The 25,591-nt window shown below is 53.2% G+C and overlaps 3 protein-coding genes across 7 annotated transcripts in view; 2 read left to right on the top strand and 1 right to left on the bottom strand.

Moving 5' to 3' along the window:
- Positions 1 to 55: 55 nt before the first annotated feature.
- Positions 56 to 6,506, bottom strand: zyg11 (zyg-11 family member, cell cycle regulator). 5 transcript variants are annotated; one of them, XM_047051140.1, is made up of 18 exons: positions 6,057 to 6,503; positions 5,709 to 5,874; positions 5,259 to 5,470; positions 4,614 to 4,931; positions 4,381 to 4,494; positions 4,128 to 4,244; positions 3,907 to 4,047; positions 3,582 to 3,800; positions 3,435 to 3,499; positions 3,222 to 3,321; positions 3,038 to 3,088; positions 2,611 to 2,772; positions 2,479 to 2,526; positions 2,169 to 2,366; positions 1,959 to 2,011; positions 1,363 to 1,460; positions 1,118 to 1,279; positions 56 to 989 (listed from the first exon to the last, which is right to left on the bottom strand). In XM_047051140.1, the coding sequence occupies exons 1-18, from the start codon at positions 6,078 to 6,080 to the stop codon at positions 973 to 975; spliced, it is 2,265 nt and encodes a 754-aa protein (XP_046907096.1). In that variant the 5' UTR covers positions 6,081 to 6,503; the 3' UTR covers positions 56 to 972. The 5 variants fall into 5 exon arrangements, with proteins under 5 accessions (XP_046907096.1, XP_046907099.1, XP_046907097.1 ...); XM_047051143.1 differs by having other exon boundaries at positions 3,582 to 3,758; positions 6,057 to 6,501; XM_047051141.1 differs by having other exon boundaries at positions 2,271 to 2,366; positions 2,479 to 2,772; positions 6,057 to 6,506.
- A 48-nt stretch (positions 6,507 to 6,554) lies between these two features.
- Positions 6,555 to 8,253, top strand: LOC124488510 (cytochrome c oxidase assembly factor 7). Its single transcript, XM_047051146.1, has 3 exons — positions 6,555 to 6,940; positions 7,216 to 7,356; positions 7,661 to 8,253. Exons 1-3 carry the CDS (start codon positions 6,835 to 6,837, stop codon positions 8,098 to 8,100), a joined length of 687 nt encoding a protein of 228 aa, XP_046907102.1. The 5' UTR covers positions 6,555 to 6,834; the 3' UTR covers positions 8,101 to 8,253.
- Positions 8,254 to 8,518: 265 nt separating this feature from the next.
- ralgps2 (Ral GEF with PH domain and SH3 binding motif 2) overlaps positions 8,519 to 25,591 on the top strand; it is a 44,586-nt gene continuing 27,513 nt past the window's right edge. Inside the window, 6 exon segments of the mRNA XM_047051122.1 lie at positions 8,519 to 8,576; positions 8,800 to 8,913; positions 19,172 to 19,239; positions 19,939 to 20,050; positions 20,471 to 20,575; positions 21,984 to 22,034. Coding sequence (XP_046907078.1) covers positions 19,991 to 20,050; positions 20,471 to 20,575; positions 21,984 to 22,034 — 216 coding nt within the window. The 5' untranslated portion in view covers positions 8,519 to 8,576; positions 8,800 to 8,913; positions 19,172 to 19,239; positions 19,939 to 19,990.

Below are 25,591 nucleotides of genomic sequence, written 5' to 3'. Positions count from 1 at the left end.
GTCATGGAGCAAGTCATGGATGCTAGGTTACCCATGAGGACAACACGAAACACCATCAATAAGTCTGTTCTTTATTACATCACCCCTGACCCCTGACCCCAGCAGCATCATGGCTTCCTTTTCCGCCCAGAGTCAGTCAACAGGAAGGGGTCATGGTGGTGACAGCTCTCAGTTGAGGAGCATTTGATCAGTGTTGCAGCTGGCTCGTATGGGGCTGATCCATCCATGGGCTGAACTGTAGGTGACTCGAATCAAGTGCACCGATTCCTTTAGACTGTGTTTGTTTGGACTAAAAGAACAGTTTTCGTGCGACACTTAACAACGTCACAGCAAAAGTTTCTTATTTACCATGCTATCGAGATAAATATATATACGCACACACACACGCAGTTGTGGAAACACAACAGCATGTACAACACAGTCACTCATTGTGCTGTTGAAGGTAGTGTAGAAAGTTACAAGCTTTCATCCCCAACACACACACACACACACACGTCTGTCTCTCTCTAACACAGGTCTACACAGCTATCGTTGGCTGTCTATTGCCACTGCAGTCCTCTGTAGACACGGCTGACCACGTCGGGTAGGAACTCTGATATGAGAACAAGCGTTCCCAGGAGCGGAGGAACATTCACAGAAACACCAGCATGCGTCACACACTAACACCAGCATGCACGGTCACTAGCTTATCTGCTGCTGTGAGGGCCAGCTGTCTCTCCAGCCTGGTGAACAGCTGACCTCAACACTCTCTCTCACCCTGAGCCCTAATTTAACAGCACACACACACACACACATATATATATATATATATATACATATTATACATATGAAGACACTCGCACAGCTTCAAACTCTGGGGTGAGTGTGCCGATGTTTGGATGAAGTCTTGAGGATGTTTGGATGAAGTCTGGAGGATGTTTGGATGAAGTCTTGAGGATGTTTGGATGAGTTTTAAACGAGGTCTGGATGAGTTTAGGGGGCTTGGCTCTCTGTAGGGAAAGATGAACAGAAACAAGTTTATACACAGAATAATACAAGCAGATAAGTAAATATACACACACACCAATCATGCTGTCTATCCACAATGTGTGTGTGTTTCAGCTGTGTGTGTGTGTACCTGTGTGTGTGTGCTGGCCGGTGCGTGCTGCGTGTGTGTGCAGGTTGAGCAGGATGCTGTCCACCAGGCTCCTGACGTCAGGGTGTGTGTCGGGGTGTGTGTGCACCCGCCGCAGCCCCTCCAGACCCCCCTCCTCCAGCAGCATGCTGCAGTACCGTGCCGCTGCACACAGGGGGCGACAGAACACATTACACACCAGCCATATGAGTATGTCTGTGTGTGTGTGTGTGTGTGTGTGTGTTCACCATTCTTGCTGCAGACGTGCAGCATGGCCCAGGCCGCCCACAGCTGGACTCCAGGAGTGTGGAAACACTCCAGCAGGGGGAAGAACGGACCGAAAGACCTGCAGGACAGGAAGTGCTCAGACAGGACAGGAAGGGCTCAGACAGGACAGGAAGTGTTCAGACAGGACAGGAAGTGTTCAGACAGGACAGGAAGACAGGACAGGAAGTGCTCAGACAGGACAGGAAGGGCTCAGACAGGACAGGAAGTGTTCAGACAGGACAGGAAGACAGGACAGGAAGTGCTCTGACAGGACAGGAAGTGTTCAGACAGGACAGGAAGACAGGACAGGAAGTGCTCAGACAGGACCGGAAGGGCTCAGACAGGACAGGAAGTGCTCAGACAGGACAGGAAGGGCTCAGACAGGACAGGAAGTGTTCAGACAGGACAGGAAGACAGGACAGGAAGTGCTCAGACAGGACAGGAAGTGTTCAGACAGGACAGGAAGACAGGACAGGAAGTGCTCAGACAGGACAGGAAGTGCTCAGACAGGACAGGAAGGGCTCAGACAGGACAGGAAGTGTTCAGACTGGACAGGAAGTGTAGGTGAGGGTCTCACCTGTAGGCCACCATCTCACATTCTGGAGTCGGCCACTTCAGGATGGCAGAGTGCTGGGGAGGACACACACACAGTCACTAGGGTCCATAAGAAAAGATATACACACACACACACAGTCACTAGGGTCCATAAGAAAAGATATACACACAGACACAGTCACTAAGGTCCATAAGAAAGATCCAGGCACACACACACAGCACCCCCTCGTACCAATTGCTCCAGCATGGTGTCTCTCAGTTCCAGGCCCAGGCCCCAGGCCTGCTCCCCTCGGGAGGTGAGGTGGGCCAGGATCCCTGCGGCAAAGTAGCTCACCTCCACCTCCGGGCTGTGCAGCAGGGAGCGCAGGTGATCCAGGAAGCCCTGCACCATCAGCTCCATGTGCAGCTCTCCTACCTCCGCTATGTTGTTCTAGAAGGGGGGGGGGGGGGGGAGAGGGAGGAGAGGCGAGAGGGAGGGGTGAGAGGAGCCCGTTCCCAGAGGCTGGTGTGTAGAACTGCAGGAGGAACAGAGCCAAGCTCACCAGTAGCCCCAGAACCTTCTGCTGGATGGAAGACTCTGTAGGGAAGGACTGTGGGGGGGGAAGAGAGAGGGAGGGAGGGAGAGGTTTAAAAAAAGAAAGATGAGTCAAGTGTGTGTGTGTGTGTCTCCGTACCTCTAGAACGCTGATGAACAGATCCAGACCCTGGTTTTCTATAAAATGGCGGCAGGTGGTTGGTGATTCGTCTGTGAGGTTCCAGAGCGCGCTCAGTGTGAACTTGAGGGTGGCATCCACCACGCCCTGGGATGCCTTCTGACGCACGATGTGGAGCAGCTGCTGCTCAGAGAGACCGCCAGGAGAGAGACCGCCAGGAGAGAGACCACCAGGAGAGAGTGTTAGGAGAGAGACACAGGGAGAGACAGACAGGAGAGACAGACAGGAGAGAGAGACACAGGGAGAGACCACCAAGAGAGAGAGACACAGGGAGAGAGAGTGGTAGGAGAAAGAGACACAGGGAGAGACAGACAGGAGAGAGTGTTAGGAGAGAGACAGGGAGAGAGAGACAGGAGAGAGAGTGTTCCAGGGTGAAGGTGTTCCTTACCTTCACTATGAAAAGCTCTGCTCCTAAGTGGGCCGTCTGCTCTGTAGACAACTACACACACATACTTATAATTACTGACACACATTCATTAATAGTGACTCAGAATCAGCTCTCACACACACACACACACACACCCACACACACACACACACACACACGCACACACACACACACACACACACACCTTGGCTGCCAGGATGGAGATGATGGCTACAGCCATCCTCTGCATGTTCTGGTCTTCATGGTTACACAGCCACTGCATTACCAGCTTAGCTGCCTCGAACCTGCAAACACAAACACACACCATCAGACTCCCTTCACTCTGGCTGGCTGCTCTGGAATGTGTGTGTGTTTTTAATGTCTGTCTGTATTTCTGTTCTGTGTGTGTGAGACTCGCCTGTTGAAAGGCACCTCCTGTAGGACTCTGTCGCTGCACAGAGACAGCAGGCAGTTCTTCTGCAGCTGGAAAGAGAAGGTCCACATTCTGGTCACCGCAGGTCCTACACCTGACCTCTGACCCTTGTCACCTGACCCCTGGCCCTACCTGCTGGTGGTTGGGGAAGGTCGTCATGGCAGCCAGCAGTAGCTGTGTGACGGTGCCCAGCAGTTTGACAGGCATACCTGCTGCCAGGTCCTGCTTGGTCAGGTTGAACACACAGGCACTGGCTGCCAGCTGGACGTTCAGGGTGGCAGGGTGCTTGGTCATGCCCAGAACCACCAGCTGAGAGGACAGGAGAGAGGAGGGGGAGAGAAGGAATGTTTGCTGTAGCATCAGGAAAAAAAGGGCTAGCTACAGTTAGCAAGCATGTGTGAGTGTGTGTGTGTGTGTGTGTGTATGAGTGAGTGAGTGAGTGAGTGTGTGTGTGCACCTTGAGGATGTCTGGCCGTGGTTTCTCCATGATGTGTGTGAGGCTGAACAGGTGGAAGAGGGCCTCTCTCACGAAGCCTTCCCTCTCACTGTAGCGCCGCAACGCCTCACAGATCTGAGATTCATTAGCCTCTCCGGTCACCTGCACACACACAGACACACAGACGTCAGTATGTAATACACAGCCAGGCATGTCCACAGCGCTGCAGAGCGTAGCACCACCTGCAGGCTGCCCTCTCCAGACAGGAAGGGGGAGAAGCCTGCGTCTGTGGCCAGAAGCCCCACAAAGGTCATCCCTGGTCTGTCCTCCACAAACGCCTTCACCGCCGCATCAGTCACCTGCACACACACACACACACACACAGGTTACTACTCTCTGTGGTGTATGACTGGTATGTATAGAGGTGTTTTGGTTATCTGTCTTAACCCCTAATCCCCCGACCCCAGCCATGACCCCTGACCCCAGCCGGGTCACCTGCTTCCTGCCAGACACGTCCAGGGACAGCAGGTTGGGCAGGACGCCAGGCTGGCACAGCAGCTGCCGGGCCACGTCAGACGTGAACTGCTTATCATCACTAATGTCCAGGTGCTGCGCACACACACAGAGAAACATACAGGAAAACCGTGAAAGGATTGCTAGTATAAAATACAGACATACAATGCTATAGTCATCCTTCCCCCTTCCCTCCCACACACACACACACACACCTGCAGGGCGTCCAGCTGCCCTATGACAGCCAGCAGCTGAGCGGTGCTCATCTCCAGTCTCTTCATCTGGTGCAGGGTGAGCGAGCGCAGCCGACCCTTCAGCCTCAGCAGGGGCGTCAGGTTAGTGACGGAGGTGTTGGACAGGTCCAGGCTCTCCAGCCGGGCCAGGGAGCAGGCGTCCACCAGCCCCGCGTCGTAGAAGTCCACGCTGGCCAGGGACAGCGAGCGCAGGGCGGGCAGGGAGCTGAAGCCATGGTGCCCCGGCTCCTCCTGGGAGGACATGGTCAGACCAGTCAGGACCAGACGCTGCAGGCTCTCCTGGGGGAGGGCAGGGACATGGAGGCAGAGAAAGAGGGGGAGTCAGATGGCTGAGCGGTTAGGGAAACGGGCTATTAATCAGAAGGTTGCCAGTTCGATTCCCGGCCGTGCCAGGTGCCAAATGACATTGTGTCCTTGGGCAAGGCACTTCACGCTACTTGCCTCAGGGGGAATGTCCCTGTACTTACTGTAAGTCGCTCTGGATAAAATTACTAAATGAAAATGTAAAGACAGAAGGGGCACAAAAAAAAAACTGAGAGAAAGAGAGAGTGAGAGAGACAGAGAGAGAGAGTATTTAGTTGTATCCCCAGGTTCCGGCCCCTCTACCTGGCAGTGTTTATTGGTGGCGAGGCCCTGCAGTATGTCATCGATGGTGAGGTCTGCGTTGACCCTGGCCGCGTCAAGCTCCAGCAGCCTGTGAGGGCAGAGCGCTCGCTGGAACGCCTCCGCAGAGATCCTCGCCGTGCGGATACACGCTCGCCTCAAACGCAGGTACTCACAGCTCCGAAATACCCCCACCGTACTGTCATTCAGCAGCCCTGCACACACACACACACACTCAATACCTCTCACAAGCACTTCACTAGTTAATCGTTGGCAGAGTAAACATATCTGGACGTAAAATCGCCAGTCATTATGTTTGTGAATTTGTGACGAATCTGGTGACAGAGGCAGACTACAGCTGCTGTTGTTAGGTGAACACGCCGCCGGCGTATGTACGGCAAACTGTTTGTTTTAAAACCAGTTGGGACATACCACCGGAAACCCCTTGCTCACCTTCCGTGGCCATCTTAGCCAGCAGCTGGTCCGCGAGCTCCTGCGGGAAGACCAGGGACTCCCGGAGACAGAGCGAGCCGTCTGCCTGTTTCACACAGAAGCGCTCGAGGTTGCAGGTCATGTACGACAGACACAGGTCCGTGAGAGAAGCGGGAGACGCCTCATCCTGCAACACACAGGAACACTACACTTCAGCCACATAGAAAAATAGATTGTCATATCATTAAGCACTGACTTATTATGAGCACTTGTCTACGTCAATGTTGCAACTCTTTTAAGATCATAGGAAAATACCATACGGCCACGTAACGTTTACTTGGATTAAGATCTAACGTTACATAGGCTTACCGTTGTCAGAAAATTGCAGGCCATCTGTAGCAACGGTTCAAGGCCGAGTTTTAAACAAAACGGTGAATATTTCTAGCTATATAAAGCTAGGTCAAAACAAGTTACCCTGCCTCTGTTTCCTTTAATTCATTTGCTTGCAAAGCCCTGTAATGCTTGCTGAAAATAGCGAGGCTATCTACTGCGTTAGCGAGCAAGCTCAATTTCTGCTGTACACGCTAACTTGTTGATGTTAGAAAATCGTCTGTTCTTGATGCCGCTAGACAATTTTGATCCGTGTAGAATTTCATTTTCTAACCATGTTTCCAAATCAATAGCTCAGACGCTTCATGACATGTGTAAGTAATCTGGTCGAGAAAAGATTTCATAGATGATATTGTTGCCAACTAGCAATTTTTTGACAGATAGGGTAGCCGCATAGAGTTAATGTAAAGGGTAGCCGATAATAAACAAGGGTTACGACACAGGAAGTACTTGGCCGAAAGGGGGAGGGAGGACTGACGACTACGGAAGCCGTATGTGCGGACAAGTAGGAATAAGTGAAAAATCGAACTCTACAGATCGTCTCACACTTAGCTAGCTATTTACTTAAAAAGGGTCAATGTTTACTCACCAGGGTTGAATGTTATTTTAACAAGTGGACAACCTACTACGTTTCATGTAAATCTTTTTGTCATCCCGTAGTGACTGTCACTCCTTCCACACCAAGGTCACAAGTTGGACACTCAGCACGTGCGGTTAAGTGACTGTTCTTGTCGTAGCTAATCTTTTGTGTTAGAAAATGGCAGGACTCATTAACTTTGAAGACGAGAAGGAGGTGAAGCAGTTTTTAGATAACTTGGGCGTGGAGTACACCTACCAGTGTTACCGAGAGAAAGATCCTGAAGGTAAGACTACAGCGCTGTCCCTGGCTCTGGGGTGCTGAAATAACCCGGAATGTTGGGTTACATACTAGTGTTGACGGGCAAGAAACCTCCGCTTCTATTATGTGTTATATATGTACATACATGTTATAATCCATGTTCATTTATTTAGCTTCCTTACCATACTTTAGAATGTATTATTATTAATATGTTTGTCACCTACATTTACATTTTATAATATACGTATTATTGCAATAGACGTATATATTTTAAACATATTTGAATGTTTTCAATGCAAGGATGCCAGAGGCTGGCTGACTACCTGGAAGGTGTGAAGAAGAACTATGAGTCCACAGCGCAGGTGCTGAAACACAACTGTGAAACCCACGGGCACGGGGAGAGCTGCTACAAGCTAGGAGCCTACCACGTCACCGGCAAAGGTGCATACACAGATCCTAGAACACAGAACGCTGAACACAGAACCTAGAACGCTGAACACAGAACCTAGAATGCTGAACACAGAACCTAGAACACAGAACCTAGAACGCTGAACACAGGACCTAGAACACAGAACCTACAATGCTGAACACAGAACCATGAACCAAGAACCTGAAACGCAGAACCTAGAACACAGAACCTAGAACGCTGAACACAGGACCCCCCCTCCTCCTGATTTTAGTTTGTTTGTTTTGTTGTGTGTAATACTGCTGTCTGTGCCCTCTGTCTGTGATGTCTGTGCTCCAGGGGGCGTGGCTGAGTGTCTGAAGACGGCCTACTCCTGCTTCCTGCGCTCCTGCGACGCAGGAGGGAAGAAGTCCCTGGACGGCTGCCACAACGTGGGTCTGCTGGCCCTGGATGGCCGTGCCACGGATGCTGGGCCCGACCCCCAGCAGGCACGCCGCTACTACAACAAGGCCTGCGCCGGGGGCTTTGCTCCAGCCTGCTTCAACCTCAGCGCCCTGTTCATCCAGGGCTCCATCCTGGAGAAGGACATGGGCCTGGCTCTCCGCTACGCCAGCAGGGCCTGCGAGCTGGGACACGTGTGGGGCTGTGCCAACGCCAGCCGCATGTACAAACTTGGGGACGGGACGGAGAAGGATGAGAAGAGAGCGGAGGAGCTGAAGGAGCGAGCGAGGGAGCTGCATGGGCAGGAGAAGGAGAGACAGCTGAGGTTCGGAGAGTGACCGTGCTGGGAGACATTCTCGCTCTCCAGGAGAAACACTGCCGTGATGAGGCAACTTGTGTTGGAGTGTGGCTGATCGTGTTTAGGCCTGATTTTTGACCTGCTGTAAATACTTTCGATAAATTATGTGTCTAAATAAAGAAATGAAAACAGACCAGTTCAAATAGTTATTTGTAAGTAAATACATATTTAAAATGCAGAATGTGAGCTTATTTGACTTCTCTACAGACGTAGACAATTTACGAGTATTCCCGTTTTGATATCGTTCTTAAAATACGCCACAAGAGGGCCCTAAAGTCAAAGTGTGAGACCACAGCAGGAGCAGCTCATTCAAGTTTCAGTTGGCTGCTTATGTTCTCAGTACAATTCAGTTTACTGTCTTGAAAATTTGTCGTCCCCCCCCCCCCCCCCCCCCCCCCCCCCCCCGCAGTCTGCAGTGTACATGCCTTTCAGACGGCGCTGCATTGTTTTGCAATGGTGAGTAGATACCGAGATTTCTCAATCGGACCCAATAAAGTAAATGTAAAATTAATGATGAATATATTTGAAAAAGCAGAACAGGTAGACCACAATTATTAAACGTTTCATTCCGAATGAGAAGATGCAACCATACGTTAAAACAGATACAACCAGTTCCAGATATCTGTTCCTCAGTGGCTCCACCCTGCCAAGCCCATCTCTACTCCCTCATTCAAAACAGAACACAGCTGTTGCAGGCACACCGAGATAGGCAGCGTTCCGCAGCACGCGAGGAGACAGAGCCGCTGTTTCAGCTGAAACTGTGAACGAGGAAACTGGCACGCATCATTGAGGGGTATGGTTTACATCTTTGTTTGTACACAATCATAGCTCGCGAGTGTTTATGAGCCATGTGAGCATGCTTTGAAGAGGTCGGTTGAGTGTGCAGACCAGTTAGCTTCCTAGCTTAATCTAGCCATCCTGACTGCTAGCTAGGCACTACAGTAGCGTACCGTTAGCTACTGTAGACGTTAGTTAGCAAGCTACGCTAGCACTGTCTGAGTGGAGGATGGAGAATGGCGCTTTGAACAAACCATGTCGACCTGAGTTGCTTACTGATATTGTATTTTTTTTAAAGAAGTTAACTGGCTTCATTCTCATGTTCGTTTTTTAACATCAGTTGATACTAGTTTAGTTAAACTAGCGAAAGTTGCCTAGCAACCATTCCCCTTCTAGTTTAGAAGCTAGCTAGCTAGTTGTCTGACTTGGCGCGCCCTGTGCGCGTGGGGTCCTCCCTGGTGTTCTCTGCACAAAGCGGGATGTCTCGGTGAGAACCATGCCGGTCCCGCCCAGAACCCGGGGAGTGCCTCCGGTGAGGCGCGGCGGGTGCGTTCACTCCTCTCTCAACGAGTTAGACGTTATTAGAATGGTTTAAACACCCGCCAACCTCACTGTACAGTATTTGTCAACTATTTTTAATCGTTGTGACACCGGAGTCCGTAGCTCTGGGGAGTGTCACACAGACCTTATGGGCTGCCACGAGGCTCCACGATAACCGGCAAGCTGTCTTGATCGGAAACAGTAATACAGCTAGCTAGTTACAGTGATGGATCTAGCAAGCGCATCTAACGGTCAATACAGTTCAATTTTGTTCCGTCACTAGCTTGACGCAGAAGAGCATCAGAAGTAGAGAAATGTACCCCAGGCCGTTAGCCAGACACGGGTCATCATTTATTGGCTGTCCATTTACGCTTAGATGTACAGTAAAATCTTACATTTTACTGTCTAGTTTATCTACCTATCCCCAGAGATAAATTAAAGCCTGTTTGTAAATAAGGGATATAGATTTCTAATGTTAACGACTGCCGTTTATTCAGGCCCTATTACCAGCCTTATTAAACAAAGTGGAGGCAATGGTAGATATGCACTTGAAGCACATTCAGAGCGGCCCAGCTGAGTCCAGATGTCCGTTTGAACAATAATGGCTGTCAAACACGGTTAGCTTATGGTTAGCTGGCGCTTGTTTTCCTAACGTCGAACCATGGCTCTTAGAGCTCGCCTCTCCTGTCAGAGTCCAGTAAAGCGTGACGCGGCGCGGCCTGACCCTGTCACCTAGATTCATGCGGAATGTCCTGCCGTGATATTTGGGATGAGGGTGTGTAGCTGCCGCGTCCACCGCGAAAGAGGTGACATGTTCTTCTGGAAGCACGCTGGGAGGACGAGATATGCCTGCATTCTTATTTGATGTTGCCAATGCCCCTGTTCAACGTCAACTCCGCTACACGCTGTTTGTACGTGGGTATGTTGTTATGGAGACGTGGTTTTCCTTGGGTTTAGGAGTGAGAGCAGGCCTGAAAAGCATCACTTTAGGGTTGTGACTTAGGTGTCATTCTGACATGAGACTTCCATCTGAAGATTGCTTCAGCAGTAATTGGCTACCTGGTTGTTGTTGAGCTTCTGTTTTGATTCAGCTAAATCAGAAGACTGGAACAGAATACTTGACCATTAGCAGCTTTGAAATGTAGCACTGACCAACTGTGTTCAGTTGTGTCTAAACTGAAACCTTTCACATTCCAGCAGTCTGTCCATATCACTGACTCTGCTTCTCTCTCTCTCTCTCTCTCTCTCTCTCTCTCTCTCTCTCTCTCTCTCCCACCTGCAGCACCATACGTTCTAATCCCAGTGCTGCAGTCTTGTTTGGGCCATCTGCTCCTGTCCCCAGCCCATTCTGGCCCCGCAAATAGGATTAGCTAGAGTGTAGATTAGCTTACATGTGTGTGTGTGAAACGAGACTTCCACAATGAGAAAGTGTGTGTGTGTGCGGAAGGCCTGTATGAGCAGGTTCTGTCTGTTCATTCCACCGTCAGAGGGTTCCGTCAGAGGGTTCCATGCTGTTGCTCATCAGTCTGCTTCCAAACGAAGCCAGTGCTCTGGTTGCTAGGGGAAACTGCCATGTGTAGTCACGTAACCAGGGCTCTGCTGTGTCATGCCTGTCAGCTGGTGTGTGTCTTTTCGTTGGGCCATGTGTGTACCTTCTGTGTATGGTGTCCATGTCTTTCAGCGGCAGGCAGAGATAGTATGTTCCGTCATGTTTCATAATCACTGTGTTAAGTCTCTCTGAGGCTTCTGGCAGCTTGTTGAAGTAGGTGTTTGTGCAACCAGCGCCTGACAGTATGTGCACATGTGAGTGAGTGTGAGAGTGTGTGTGTGCGTGCATGCCACCAGTATCACACTTCCGTCAACTCTAACGTCTGAAAGCAGGCCAGGCAGCGGAGCGGAGCAGGGCTACAGGGCTGCAGAGCAGGGCTGCAGAGCAGGGCTGCAGAGTAGGGCTGCAGAGCAGGGCTGAAAAGTAGGGCAGGGCTGCAGAGTAGGGCTGCAGAGTAGGGCAGGGCTGCAGAGTAGGGCTGCAGAGCAGGGCTGCAGAGTAGGGCTGCAGAGTAGGGCTGCAGAGTAGGGCAGGGCTGCAGAGTAGGGCTGCAGAGCAGGGCTGCAGAGTAGGGCTGCAGAGTAGGGCTGCAGAGTAGGGCTGCAGAGTAGGGCAGGGCTGCAGAGTAGGGCAGGGCTGCAGAGTAGGGCAGGGCTGCAGAGTAGGGCTGCAGAGCAGGGCTGCAGAGTAGGGCTGCAGAGCAGGGCTGCAGAGTAGGGCTGCAGAGCAGGGCTGCAGAGTAGGGCTGCAGAGTAGGGCTGCAGAGCAGGGCTGCAGAGTAGGGCTGCAGAGTAGGGCTGCAGAGTAGGGCTGCAGAGTAGGGCAGGGCTGCAGAGTAGGGCTGCAGAGCAGGGCTGCAGAGTAGGGCTGCAGAGCAGGGCTGCAGAGCAGGGCTGCAGAGTAGGGCTGCAGAGTAGGGCTGCAGAGCAGGGCTGCAGAGTAGGGCTGCAGAGTAGGGCTGCAGAGTAGGGCTGCAGAGCAGGGCTGCAGAGCAGGGCTGCAGAGTCTGTGCCGGTGTCTCCCCTGTGGAGCAGGCTGTTCAGCCGGCCAGTCAGGCCCTTCAGCAGCTGGAATACGTGCAGGTGTCTGTTAAACACAGGTAGCACAGTAGTTCCTTCAGGCTGGGAAGTGGAGCTGGTGGTCCTTTGCTCTGTCTTATTCTCTATCTCTTATTCTTTATCTCTATCTCTTATTCTTTATCTCTATCTCTTATTCTTTATCTTTTTCACTGTCTATGTCTCTCCTCTCTCTCCCATCAGGTTTATTTAGTCAGACTGGTTCATCTCTCTCTCCTCTCTCCGTCCCCATCTTGTGTAAACAGCTCCCAGCTGTGTGGTGTTGAGCTGACAGTGCTGGTGTAGTCAGGCCCTCTATCTGCCTTCATCTCTCTCTCTCTCACACACACACACACACACACACACACACACACATTCCCACTCTCTGTGTGAAAGAGAGTTCTATGTGTGTGTGTGTGTGCCACTCTATTTTTATGTGTTGTGTGTGTGTGACCTTGAAATGTCCTGTAAGACAAGCAGTAGATAATATGACATTGCAGAATATTATATTTGTTTCATGGTGGCTATGTTTGTTTGAAGTGTGTGTGGGTGGGGTCGGAGTCGGGGGGGGGGGCAGCTGTGTAACCCCAAGGCCTCCAGTAACTTGGTCAAGCCTGCGTAACAGAGATTGTGAGGAGGGGGGAGGGTGTGATCCCGGCCTATGAAGCATGTTGAACACCAGCTATGTGGGTTACCTTCCATGCTGCTGTCTGTCGGTCTGGGTGGGACTGGATGATGTGTGGTGACCACGTCTTGCTCCAGGGCTCAGCCGTGTCTCTGGGGACACATTCCCCCCCTCAGGGGAGCTGCTGGGTTAGGGCATCATGTTTATAGGGTCGTCCCGGGCGTGGTGTGCGTGTGTGTGTGTGGTAGTTAGGGGAGTGTGTGGTTGGCCAATAGTTCAGATGACTACAGCATTATGTTGCATAAGCTTCAGACTCTAGCAGGGCCTTACAGACACAATATAGTTCTGTGAAGGCCAGGGTCTGCCAGGGTCTGGCTGGGTCTAGCTGGGTCTAGCAGGGTCTGGCTGGGTCTGGCTGGGTCTGCCAGGGTCTGGCTGGGTCTAGCTGGGTCTAGCAGGGTCTGGCTGGGTCTGGCTGGGTCTGGCTGGGTCTGGCAGGGTCTGGCTGGGTCTGGCTGGGTCTAGCAGGGTCTGGCTGGGTCTGGCTGGGTCTAGCAGGGTCTGGCAGGGTCTAGCAGGGTCTGGCTGGGTCTGGCTGGGTCTGGCTGGGTCTGCCAGGGTCTGGCTGGGTCTGGCAGGGTCTGGCTGGGTCTGGCTGGGTCTAGCAGGGTCTGGCTGGGTCTGGCTGGGTCTAGCAGGGTCTGGCAGGGTCTAGCAGGGTCTGGCTGGGTCTGGCTGGGTCTGGCAGGGTCTGGCTGGGTCTGGCAGGGTCTGGCAGGGTCTGGCTGGGTCTGGCAGGGTCTGGTTAGCTGGGGGAGCTGAGAGCTGATTGGGTCATGGAAAGCAGTGAACTTGGCTGTGAACCTGGTAGATAGTGGATCAAATAAGAGCTGAGCTGCTGCTGTCCTTAAAACGGCTCTTAAACAGGATCCTCGCATGCACGCACACACACACACACACACTAGGTGGTGTGTAGTGTAGTGGTGGGTGATACATCTTCTAACAGTCAGAATGTTTCTGAAGATTCCTTTGTATTAAAGAAAGGGGGGGGGGGGCTGGAGGGGCGGCGAAGGAACAATGTCTTGCCTATTTTTAGTCAATAGAAATGAATGTTTGGAAGCTCATCCTGTCTGTGCTTGTCTGAGGAGAAAGAAGTCCTGTGTGTGTGTGTGTGTACACCCTGGCCATGTTTTGCTGTGAACCAGGGGGATCAAGGGGTGTAAGGGGCTCGTTCTGGGAGGGAGGAGGGCAGGGGGGGAGAGGGGGAGAGGAGGGCAGGGGGGAGAGAGGGAGGAGGGCAGGGGAGAGGGAGGAGGGCAGGGGGGGGGGGAGGAGGGCGGGGGGGGAGAGGGCGGAGGGAGGAGGGCAGGGGAGGAGGGCAGGAGTTGAAGAGATACATCTGTTTGTTCCTGCTTCAGCTGTGGTTTGGCTTCTATTACACACACACACAGCCTGTGCAGTGTGCACTGTGACCTAATGAACTGGATAGCCCTTAGGACTGAAGGAGTGTGTGTGTGTGTTCCTCTCTGCTGACCAGCTTTAGAAAGACAGACTGGACCATGGGGAGGAGTTTCACCCGGGACCAGATCTAAGTCTCTCGCTCTCTCTCTCTCTAATCTTTCTCTCTCCAGTTTTGCCCTGTTTGTGTGTGTGTATGAGAAAGAGTCAGAATGCTATGCTGAAGTTGATCTCTGCATTGCCTGGTTAAGAAAGTGTGAAGTTTGAACTCATACTGGGTGACATGCTGGTCTGGGTTCATCTCTCCCTCCAGCTTTGTGTCTTAGGGCTCCGTGTTCCAATGTTGTTAGAGTCTTTGTGCTCTGGGAGGAAGTCGTACAGCTGGACAGAGCCTGTCACTGTAACAGCCTTGTGCCGGCTGCTGCCAAGTCACTGTTCTCTCCGGGTGTGAGAGAGAGAGCGGGGGAGAGGGGGGGAGTGGGAGGGGGGAGAGGGAGACAGGGTTATGGATTGCTGATTGACGGCTGATTCTGTGTCTGTGCTTTGTCAGGTTCTAGCGCGTTGGTGATCTAAAGCCCCAAGGGCGTTCAGACACCTCCTGGGAACTGGGGTGTGTGTGTGTGAGTGTACATATGCCTTTTCAGACTAACAATTTGTGTGACTGTTAGTGTTCTATTGTAACCTGGACCTCATCAGGAAGTTACAGGGTGAGTCAGTTAGTCAGACAGGTAGAGTCAGGGAGACAGTGTCTACATAGTTGTGTGGAGGTATCCTGGCTAACCTTCAGCAGCTCAGGCTCGTAGAGGAACAGATAGGGATCTGAGTGTTTCCTATTAGCTGGTCCTCTCTGGCGCTGGCATTGTTACCCTGCTCTCTATCATCACTGTTCCCAGTGGATGGCTTCCTCTCCCCCCTCCTCCCTCCCTCCCTCCCTCCCTCCACGTCCTGTCCTCTCCTCCTCCTCCTCCTTCACTAGGCCCGGGCAGGCTGGCTCTCTGGGGCTCACTAATCAGTCCAGGACCCTCCTGCAGGCACACACACATTCTCAGACACACACACACACACTTAGAGAACCAGACTGGAAGCACAGTAGGCTAGCGCATGCCCTGCACGTGTCAGCCTGCCTCTCTGGAACCAAGCCGCACACTGCTGCTCTCTACGCTCTCTGGTGTCTCTTTCTCTCGGGTCTCCCTTTATATCGGGGCTCTGACCTCTCTGGTCTCTCTTATCTCGGGGCTCTGGTCTTTCTGGTCTCTCTCCCTATGTTCTCTTTCTGGTCTCTTTATCTGGTCTCTCTCTGCTCTCACCTACTTCTCTTTGTCTCCGCTCTGTGTCTGGTCTCTCTCTGGTCTCTCTAGGCTTAAATGAGGTCTGAGTATTTAGTCCTGCAGTTGGAGGTAACATGTGTGACTAGGACTGAGGCTGTAAAGTAATGTGTCAGATGGAGAGGAGGATGAGGAAGAACAGACTGCATGCACAGCTTGAGATCTAATGATCAATCAGAGAGACAGAGAGTGGGTGTTTGGGTCGTGTGTGTGTGCGTGCGTGAGCGTGTGTGTGGGGCTAAATATGGCTAAATCTCAGTCTCAAGGTCAGAGCTGCTGCCAAGACAGTGATTAGGAGGAGCATTGTGTCCCAGCCTGGCTGCTGGCTCTAATCACACCACATCCTATCTGCAGCAACATCACAGATGCCCACAGATCAGCACCTGTAGCCAGCCTCAACTCTCAGGGAAGGAAGAAGAAGCCCTGGAAACCAAACATTAAAGAAACTGCAGGAGCAGCAGCTCAGAGTGGGAGCCCTCCTGCAGGAGCAGCTCAGAGTGGGATCCCTCCTGCAGGAGCAGCTCAGAGTGGGAGCCCTCCTGCAGCAGCAGCTCAGAGTGGGAGCCCTCCTGCAGGAGCAGCTCAGAGTGGGATCCCTCCTGCAGGAGCAGCTCAGAGTGGGAGCCCTCCTGCAGGAGCAGCAGCTCAGAGTGGGATCCCTCCTGCAGGAGGAGCAGCTCAGAGTGGGAGCCCTCCTGCAGCAGCAGCTCAGAGTGGGAGCCCTCCTGCAGGAGCAGCTCAGAGTGGGATCCCTCCTGCAGGAGCAGCTCAGAGTGGGATCCCTCCTGCAGGAGCAGCTCAGAGTGGGAGCCCTCCTGCAGGAGGAGCAGCTCAGAGTGGGAGCCCTCCTGCAGGAGCAGCTCAGAGTGGGATCCCTCCTGCAGGAGCAGCTCAGAGTGGGAGCCCTCCTGCAGCAGCAGCTCAGAGTGGGAGCCCTCCTGCAGGAGCAGCTCAGAGTGGGATCCCTCCTGCAGGAGCAGCTCAGAGTGGGAGCCCTCCTGCAGGAGCAGCAGCTCAGAGTGGGATCCCTCCTGCAGGAGGAGCAGCTCAGAGTGGGAGCCCTCCTGCAGCAGCAGCTCAGAGTGGGAGCCCTCCTGCAGGAGCAGCTCAGAGTGGGATCCCTCCTGCAGGAGCAGCTCAGAGTGGGATCCCTCCTGCAGGAGCAGCTCAGAGTGGGAGCCCTCCTGCAGGAGGAGCAGCTCAGAGTGGGAGCCCTCCTGCAGGAGCAGCTCAGAGTGGGAGCCCTCCTGCAGGAGGAGCTCAGAGTGGGAGCCCTCCTGCAGGAGCAGCTCAGAGTGGGAGCCCTCCTGCAGGAGGAGCAGCTCAGAGTGGGAGCCCTCCTGCAGGAGCAGCTCAGAGTGGGAGCCCTCCTGCAGGAGCAGCTCAGAGTGGGAGCCCTCCTGCAGGAGGAGCTCAGAGTGGGAGCCCTCCTGCAGGAGCAGCTCAGAGTGGGAGCCCTCCTTCTAGAGATGGACGATGATGCAGGGAGGAACACAAATGAACATGGGAATGTTCAGTCCAACATACTGTCTGGTCCTCTGAGGTCTGGGGGGTCTCTGTGTGTGTGTGCGTGTGTGCTGTGGGGGGGGTCCAGTCTCACTTGGTGTTTGTCCCTCTTTGCTTTTCCGTGAGGACAGATCTGTGGTAGCTAGGCAACACTGACACAGGCGTGTGTGTGTGTGTGTGTGTGCTGTCAGGACAAACTAGACACCAGAGCATACATAAGAGATGACAGTCATGTAATCCCATTTCTAGTCCATCATCGACTGGCTAATGGTGACAAGCGAGTCCTCACCCTCGATGTTCTCTCTCGCTTCCCTCTCCCTGCTGTTCCTGGCTGCCTCCTGCCTCCTCCTGGCCCTCCTGCCCCTCAGTGCCTCTCTACTGCCTGTCTCCTGCCTCCTCCTGCTGTTCCTGGCTGCCTCCTGCCTCCTCCTGGCACTCCTGCCCCTCTGTGCCTCTCTACTGCCTGCCTCCTGCCTCCTCCTGCTGTTCCTGTCTCCCTCCTGCCTTTTCCTGGCCCTCCTGCCCCTCTGTGCCTCTGTACTGCCTCCCTCCTGCCTCCTCCTGGCCCTCCTGCCCCTCTGTGCCTCCCTCCTGCCTCCTTCTGGCCCTCCTGCTCCCCTGTGCCTCCCTCCTGCCCCCCTGTGCCTCCCTCCTGCCTCCCTCCTGCCTCCTTCTGGCCCTCCTGCTCCCTGTGCTTCCCTCCTGCCCCTGTTAGTTAGGGTCACCTGCGTGTGATCGGAACCAGTCAAGCAGATCTCACACAGGTGTGTGCTGAAGGGTTTAACCCTGCGTTGACCAGCACCCCAGCCCTCCCCCTGACCCAGCACCCCAGCCCTCCCCCTGGCCCAGCACCCCAGCCCTCCCCCTGACCCAGCACCCCAGCCCTCCCCCTGACCCAGCACCCCAGCCCTCCCCCCTGGCCCAGCACCCCAGCCCTCCCCCATGGCCCAGCACCCCAGCCCTCCCCCTGGCCCAGCACCCCAGCCCTCCCCCTGGCCCAGCACCCCAGCCCTCCCCCTGGCCCAGCACCCCAGCCCTCCCCCCTGGCCCAGCACCCCAGCCCTCCCCCTGGCCCAGCACCCCAGCCCTCCCCCTGGCCCAGCACCCCAGCCCTCCCCCCTGACCCAGCACCCCAGCCCTCCCACCCGGGCTCCCTCAGCACAGGTGTGGCTGTGAATAGGAGAGCAGTTCTCGCAGTGACAGAGAACAGTAGCCAAAGCCGTAGCGTGGGATTGTCAAAACAGAAAGAGAGAGAAGAGAGGGAGTGAGAGAAGGAGGGGTGAGGAGGAATCATTGTAAAGAAGTCTTACCCTTACAGGATGAGTCACCTTGCCTCCCAGCACTTCCCCTGCTACAAGCCTCAACACGAGTCTTCCCTTCCTCCTCCCCTCCTGCTCCCCCCCCACCTCTCCTTCTCCTCACCTCCTCCCCCCACCTCTCCTTCTCCTCACCTCCTCCCCCCACCATCCCTCCTCCCCCCACCTCTCCTTCTCCTCACCTCCTCCCCCCACCTCTCCTTCTCCTCACCTCCTCCCCCCACCATCCCTCCTCCCCCCACCTCTCCTTCTCCTCACCTCCTCCCCCCACCATCCCTCCTCCTCCCTACTCTCCTTCTCCTCACCTCCTCCCCCCACCATAACTCCTCCCCCCACCTCTCCTTCTCCCCACTTCCTCCAGCCCTGCTTCCAACCTAACATTCCCATTGATCTAGCCTACTCCTACAATCTCATGTGCGCGCACACACAACACTAATCCCTCACACACAACCACTCGCACACCTAATCTCTCAGAACCTCCTGTCAGCTGTTTTGGTAAACATTCCACACTTGAACTACAGCTAGTCTGTCTGTCTCTTTCTGCCTGCCTGTCTGCCCTGTAGAACTGTCATCAGATGAATATTTATCCAACTTTAGGGCTTTCTCTCCCTATTTGACTCTCTCCCTCTTCCTGTCTCTGTTTCGGTCTCTCTCTGATGATGTGGTGATGGTGTGTGAGGATGTGTGGTGGTGTGTCCTGGCATGTCTGAGTGTACTGCTCCCCCTGGTGGTGGTGACTGGTTACAACTACAATACAGGACTGCTGTGTTGCCCCTGGTGGTGGATGTGGAAAATAGCACCTTTTTGATAAAGCAACCTTTGATTGCTTTCGTGCAATCTACTTGACTAATCTAATAACGTATTCTTTTCACCTCCCTCTCTCTCTCCTCCCCGGTCCAGACAGGGGGAACCCAGAGCCATAAGAAGTGAGGACTTCATCAGCATGATGAATCACTGACACACATCTGGTTAGTACCTTTCTGCTGTCAGGGCATGTGTGTGTGTGTGTGTGTGTGTCTACATGTGTGTGTGTTCTGGGTACTGGTCTATCCAGGGCATCTGCCCTCAGTCTGGCTCTGCTGGTGTGGGGTGATGCAGGTGTGTGGTGATGCAGGTGTGTGGTGATGCAGGTGTGTGGTGATGCAGGTGTGTGGTGATGCAGGTGTGGGGTGATGCAGGTGTGGGGTGATGCAGGTGTGTGGTGATGCAGGTGTGTGGTGATGCAGGTGTGGGGTGATGCAGGTGTGGGGTGATGCAGGTGTGGGGTGATGCAGGTGTGTGGTGATGCAGGTGTGTGGTGATGCAGGTGTGGGGTGATGCAGGTGTGTGGTTCTGCAGTCTCACCACAGGGTGGCACTGCAGGCTCAAGGTAGAGCTTTTTAAGTTCAAGGCAACAAGGTAAAGAGACTGAAGGATGGGTGGTAACAGTCTCTTAGGATCCAGCCAGCTTTCATGAAGCATGGTGTGTGGTAGGTGTCCTGTAGGGCTGGGAGCTTCCTGCCAATGATGGACTCAGCAGACCGGACCACACTACGTAGGGCCTTGAGGTCCCTGTCTGTGCAGCTCCCATACCACACTGGGGATAGTTGAGCTGTTATAGTCATCTTTACTGACAAGCTTACATAATGCAATTGTGTGTGTGTGTGTGTGTGTGTGTGTGTGTGCAGAAGGCTGGGCAGGCTAACAGGAGGAGGATGAAAGGTGGGCTGTGCTAGAGACATGATGGACCTCCCCAATGGCCAATCAGGTGCCACCACTGTCGCTGCTACAGCCTCTGAGGTAAGACACGCCCCTTCCTGTTCATCCACCCATAGACACGCCCCTTCCTGTTCATCCACCCAGAGACACGCCCCTTCCTGTTCATCCACCCATAGACACGCCCCTTCTTGTTCATCCACCCATAGACACGCCCCTTCCTGTTCATCCACCCATAGACACGCCCCTTCCTGTTCATCCACCCATAGACACGCCCCTTCCTGTTCATCCACCCATAGACACGCCCCTTCCTGTTCATCCACCCATAGACACGCCCCTTCCTGTTCATCCACCCATAGACACGCCCCTTCCTGTTCATCCACCCATAGACACGCCCCTTCCTGTTCAACCTCCAGCGGCTGGTCCTCTAACCCATGTATGTTACTTACCACCTTGTCATATTAGCAGATATGAGTCTTAATGTGTGTGTGTGTGTGTCCCCAGAAGGGCAGCAGCTCGGAGTCTCTCAGTGAAAAGGGTTCAGAGCTGAAGAAGAGTTTTGATGCGGTCGTGTTTGATGTGCTCAAGGTCACTCCAGAGGAGTATGCAGTAAGTTCTGAGTGTTTGTGTTGGGGGAGAGGGAAGGTGTGTGTGTGTGTGTGTGTTGGGGGAGAGGGAAGGTGTGTGTGTGTGTGTGTTGGGGGAGAGGGGAGGTGTGTGTGTTGGGGGAGAGGGGAGGTGTGTGTGTCTGTGTGTTGGGGGAGAGGGGAGGTGTGTGTGTGTGTGTGTGTTGGGGGAGAGGGGAGGTGTGTGTGTGTGTCTGTGTGTTGGGGGAGAGGGGAGGTGTGTGTGTGTGTGTGTTGGGGGAGAGGGGAGGTGTGTGTGTGTGTTGGGGGAGAGGGGAGGTGTGTGTGTGTGTGTTGGGGGAGAGGGGAGGTGTGTGTGTTGGGGGAGAGGGGAGGTGTGTGTGTCTGTGTGTTGGGGGAGAGGGGAGGTGTGTGTGTGTGTGTGTGTTGGGGGAGAGGGGAGGTGTGTGTGTGTCTGTGTGTTGTGGGAGAGGGGAGGTGTGTGTGTGTGTCTGTGTGTTGGGGGAGAGGGGAGGTGTGTGTGTGTGTGTTGGGGGAGAGGGGAGGTGTGTGTCTGTGTGTTGGGGGAGAGGGGAGGTGTGTGTGTGTTGGGGGAGAGGGGAGGTGTGTGTGTGTGTGTGTGTTGGGGGAGAGGGGAGGTGTGTGTGTGTGTGTTGGGGGAGAGGGGAGGTGTGTGTGTCTGTGTTGGGGGAGAGGGGAGGTGTGTGTGTGTGTGTTGGGGGAGAGGGGAGGTGTGTGTGTGTGTGTCTGTGTGTTGGGGGAGAGGGTGGAGGGGAGGAGGGCAGCGTTAACTGACTAAAACCCTGCAAGTCATTGCATTTGTCTATTTGTATTTTATATTGACGTTCTTACCTTGCTTTTATAATCTTAACTGTAGCACTTTGAGCTTTGCTTCAAATGTAAAGTACAAATAAAATATGATTATTATTATTATTATTAAAACCCACCAAGGGCACTTGCCATCATGCCACTGTTTCTGTGGTCATGCTCAGCCAGGCCAGCGGAGGGCGCTCTCACTCCATGTATAGAGGCTGAGCTGCTCGCTCTCCTCCCCCAGGAAGGGGCTCTTGTGTGTGGGGCTCCACGCCCTGCTGCCCCTGCCTGGAGGACCCGGAGATCCATGAACTTGAATGAACATGAACTTAGACTGAGAGATATTTTTTGGGGGGTATTTGTGGGATTTTCAGGGTACCTTTTGCAACGAGTGCTCATTATCAGGTTTCTGCATAGACAGATAATGACCCAGTCATTAGAATCAGGTGTGTTGGAGCAGGGAAACAACTACAACATGCAGGGCAGGGGGTCCCTGAGGACCAGGGTTGAAGACTCCTGGACCAGGCCGAGGAAGAGGCTGAAGCTGGGTTGTGGAGGTACCTGGAGGTACCTGGAGGTGCTGCTCCTAACAGCCTGCCTTGTGTTCTCTCCTGCAGGGCCAGATCACCCTCATGGACGCTCCCGTGTTCCAGGCCATCCAGCCAGAGGTGAGTGGGTGTCTCAGAGCTCCTCAGGGCTGCTCTTCTCTCCCAGCCTGCTGAACACATTAACCTCCCATCTCCACACATCCCTAGCAGCTACTCACATTAGCTGAGTAATGTCTACTAACACATCCACACTCACTGTTCTGCACACTCACTCTCACACACTCACACACACACACAAACACACCAATACACACTCGCTCATTGTCACACCTTCTGAATGGTCCCAGTGAAAGCCACGTCTCCATGACTGAGTGTGTGTGTGTGTTTAAGAGAGCCTGTGTCTGCTGCAGTTAAACAGGCCCTGACAGCAGACCTGCAGAGTGAGTGTTTAGTATCGGCCACACTGGGCTGGTTAAAGCAGCCCTCCCACCACGGCTGGGCTGCTTACAGTAGACTGGCTGGCTGACTGGCTGGCTGGCTGACTGGCTGGGTGGCTATAGAGAGGAGATGTGTGTTCTTCCTCCAAGTCTGTGTGTCTGCAGAGTCTGTGTGTCTGCAGAGTCTGTGTGTCTGCAGAGGCAGTGTGTCTGCAGAGGCAGTGTGTCTGCAGAGTCTGTGTGTCTGCAGAGGCAGTGTGTCTGCAGAGTCTGTGTGTCTGCAGAGGCAGTGTGTCTGCAGAGGCAGTGTGTCTGCAGAGGCAGTGTGTCTGCAGAGTCGGAGGTTTATCAGGCATGTGATGAGGGTTAGGGTTGTGATGAGGGTTAGGGTTATGATGAGGGTTAGGGTTATGATGAGGGTTAGGGTTATGATGAGGGTTAGGGTTGTGATGAGGGTTAGGGTTATGATGAGGGTTAGGGTTATGATGAGGGTTAGGGTTATGATGAGGGTTAGGGTTATGATGAGGGTTAGGGTTGTGATGAGGGTTAGGGTTGTGATGAGGGTTAGGGTTATGATGAGGGTTAGGGTTGTGATGAGGGTTAGGGTTATGATGAGGGTTAGGGTTATGATGAGGGTTAGGGTTGTGATGAGGGTTAGGGTTGTGATGAGGGTTAGGGTTATGATGAGGGTTAGGGTTATGATGAGGGTTAGGGTTATGATGAGGGTTAGGGTTATGATGAGGGTTAGGGTTGTGATGAGGGTTAGGGTTATGATGAGGGTTAGGGTTATGATGAGGGTTAGGGTTATGATGGTTAGGGTTATGATGAGGGTTAGGGTTATGATGAGGGTTAGGGTTATGATGAGGGTTAGGGTTGTGATGAGGGTTAGGGTTATGATGAGGGTTAGGGTTATGATGAGGGTTAGGGTTATGATGAGGGTTAGGGTTATGATGAGGGTTAGGGTTGTGATGAGGGTTAGGGTTGTGATGAGGGTTAGGGTTATGATGAGGGTTAGGGTTGTGATGAGGGTTAGGGTTATGATGAGGGTTAGGGTTATGATGAGGGTTAGGGTTATGATGAGGGTTAGGGTTATGATGAGGGTTAGGGTTATGATGAGGGTTAGGGTTATGATGAGGGTTAGGGTTATGATGAGGGTTAGGGTTATGATGAGGGTTAGGGTTATGATGAGGGTTAGGGTTATGATGAGGGTTAGGGTTATGATGAGGGTTAGGGTTGTGATGAGGGTTAGGGTTATGATGAGGGTTAGGGTTATGATGAGGGTTAGGGTTATGATGAGGGTTAGGGTTATGATGAGGGTTAGGGTTATGATGAGGGTTAGGGTTATGATGAGGGTTAGGGTTATGATGAGGGTTAGGGTTGTGATGAGGGTTAGGGTTGTGATGAGGGTTAGGGTTATGATGAGGGTTAGGGTTATGATGAGGGTTAGGGTTGTGATGAGGGTTAGGGTTATGATGAGGGTTAGGGTTGTGATGAGGGTTAGGGTTATGATGAGGGTTAGGGTTATGATGAGGGTTAGGGTTATGATGAGGGTTAGGGTTATGATGAGGGTTAGGGTTGTGATGAGGGTTAGGGTTATGATGAGGGTTAGGGTTGTGATGAGGGTTAGGGTTATGATGAGGGTTAGGGTTATGATGAGGGTTAGGGTTGTGATGAGGGTTAGGGTTGTGATGAGGGTTAGGGTTATGATGAGGGTTAGGGTTGTGATGAGGGTTAGGGTTATGATGAGGGTTAGGGTTATGATGAGGGTTAGGGTTGTGATGAGGGTTAGGGTTATGATGAGGGTTAGGGTTATGATGAGGGTTAGGGTTATGATGAGGGTTAGGGTTGTGATGAGGGTTAGGGTTGTGATGAGGGTTAGGGTTATGATGAGGGTTAGGGTTGTGATGAGGGTTAGGGTTATGATGAGGGTTAGGGTTGTGATGAGGGTTAGGGTTGTGATGAGGGTTAGGGTTATGATGAGGGTTAGGGTTGTGATGAGGGTTAGGGTTATGATGAGGGTTAGGGTTATGATGAGGGTTAGGGTTATGATGAGGTTTCCTCACACTGAAACTCAATGTAGCGTTCTGGGTTCTTCCCTTTTCTGAGCGCTGGAGAGGAGATGGGAAGAGAGGAAACTGCAGGGGAAGAAGATGAGAGAGTATTGTGTGTGTGTGACTGGACCAGGAATGTAGCCAGAGGCTGCCTGTCAGCAGGGCCCTAACCCTAACCCTACCCTAACCCTAACCCTGTCATCTGTTCAACAGCCCAGAAAACATGTTGTGATGTGCTACCAGTCTGGATCATGTCTACTGCCTGTCTGCCTCCCCCATCCTCCCCCCTGTTCCCTCCAGCCTCCCCCCCAGCTTGTGTGTGTGTGTGTTTGTGTGTGTAACTGAGTCGTCCCTTCCGGTAGAGTCAGGGTTTAGAAAGTCAGACCCTGATTCTGACAGGAACAAACAGTCTCCAGTGTTCATTGAGATCAGGAGATATATGACATTTAGCAGAGTAATAAACCAACACCACTCACGTGTGCGATGACATCAGGAGATGTGTGATTGGCGGCTGAGGGGGCTGTGGGGGCTGTGGGGGGCTGGGTGAGGCTGAGGAAGCTGTGCGGGCTGGCGGAGGCTGTGGGGGCTGTGAGGGGGCTATGGAGGCTGAGGGGGCTGTGAGGGGGCTGTGGGGGCTGTGAGGGGGCAGGGGGGAGGCTGTGGGGGCTGAGGAGGCTGAGGAGGCTGTGGGGGCTGTGTTCACATTGGTCCTGCTCTACCAGGGACAGCTACAGGAGCAGCCGTCCACACTTCACACTGGTTATCAATGTTGAAATGGTTCTTCTCATAAAACACACAGTAAATATCATGGCAGTAGAGAGACCGTGAAGTTGTGTGTGTGGCGATAACCTTTCTCTCTCTGTCTTTCTCTCTGTCTCTCTGTCCGTCCGTCTGTCTGTCTTTCTCTCTGTCCTAACGGGACATATGTCAGGATGGAGGTGTGGTGGTGATGGTGGGTTAGTGGGACTGTGATGTGTACTAGCCCCCTCCACTAAGCTCATACAAACCCACAGTTCTATTGAATGGAAAACTAAGAATAGAAAATCTGGATTCATGAAGAGATGGGGGGGGGGGGGGGGGTTCCCTGCAGTGCAGAGCTAGTGAGAACATGCAGACTTTTATACCCGCTGGACACGTTCCTGAAAGGTTAGTTCCTGCCTGGGAGAGGGAGAGAGGAAAGGGAGAGAGG

The sequence above is a fragment of the Hypomesus transpacificus genome, unplaced genomic scaffold (assembly GCF_021917145.1).
Source record: "Hypomesus transpacificus isolate Combined female unplaced genomic scaffold, fHypTra1 scaffold_139, whole genome shotgun sequence".
Taxonomy (NCBI): domain Eukaryota; kingdom Metazoa; phylum Chordata; class Actinopteri; order Osmeriformes; family Osmeridae; genus Hypomesus; species Hypomesus transpacificus.
This window is presented reverse-complemented; position numbering and strand designations above follow the sequence as displayed.

Coding starts and splice junctions, on each gene's coding strand:
- LOC124488510 (XM_047051146.1), top strand. CDS start 6,835: ATGGCAGGACTCATTAACTTTGAAGACGAGAAGGAGGTGAAGCAGTTT. Junction 6,941..7,215: donor CCGAGAGAAAGATCCTGAAG/GTAAGACTACAG, acceptor TTTCAATGCAAG/GATGCCAGAGGCTGGCTGAC. Junction 7,357..7,660: donor CTACCACGTCACCGGCAAAG/GTGCATACACAG, acceptor TCTGTGCTCCAG/GGGGCGTGGCTGAGTGTCTG.
- zyg11 (XM_047051138.1), bottom strand. CDS start 6,080: ATGGCCTGCAATTTTCTGACAACG. Junction 3,801..3,906: donor CACGGCCAGACATCCTCAAG/GTGCACACACAC, acceptor CTGATGCTACAG/CAAACATTCCTTCTCTCCCC. Junction 3,322..3,434: donor CAGGAGGTGCCTTTCAACAG/GCGAGTCTCACA, acceptor TTGTGTTTGCAG/GTTCGAGGCAGCTAAGCTGG.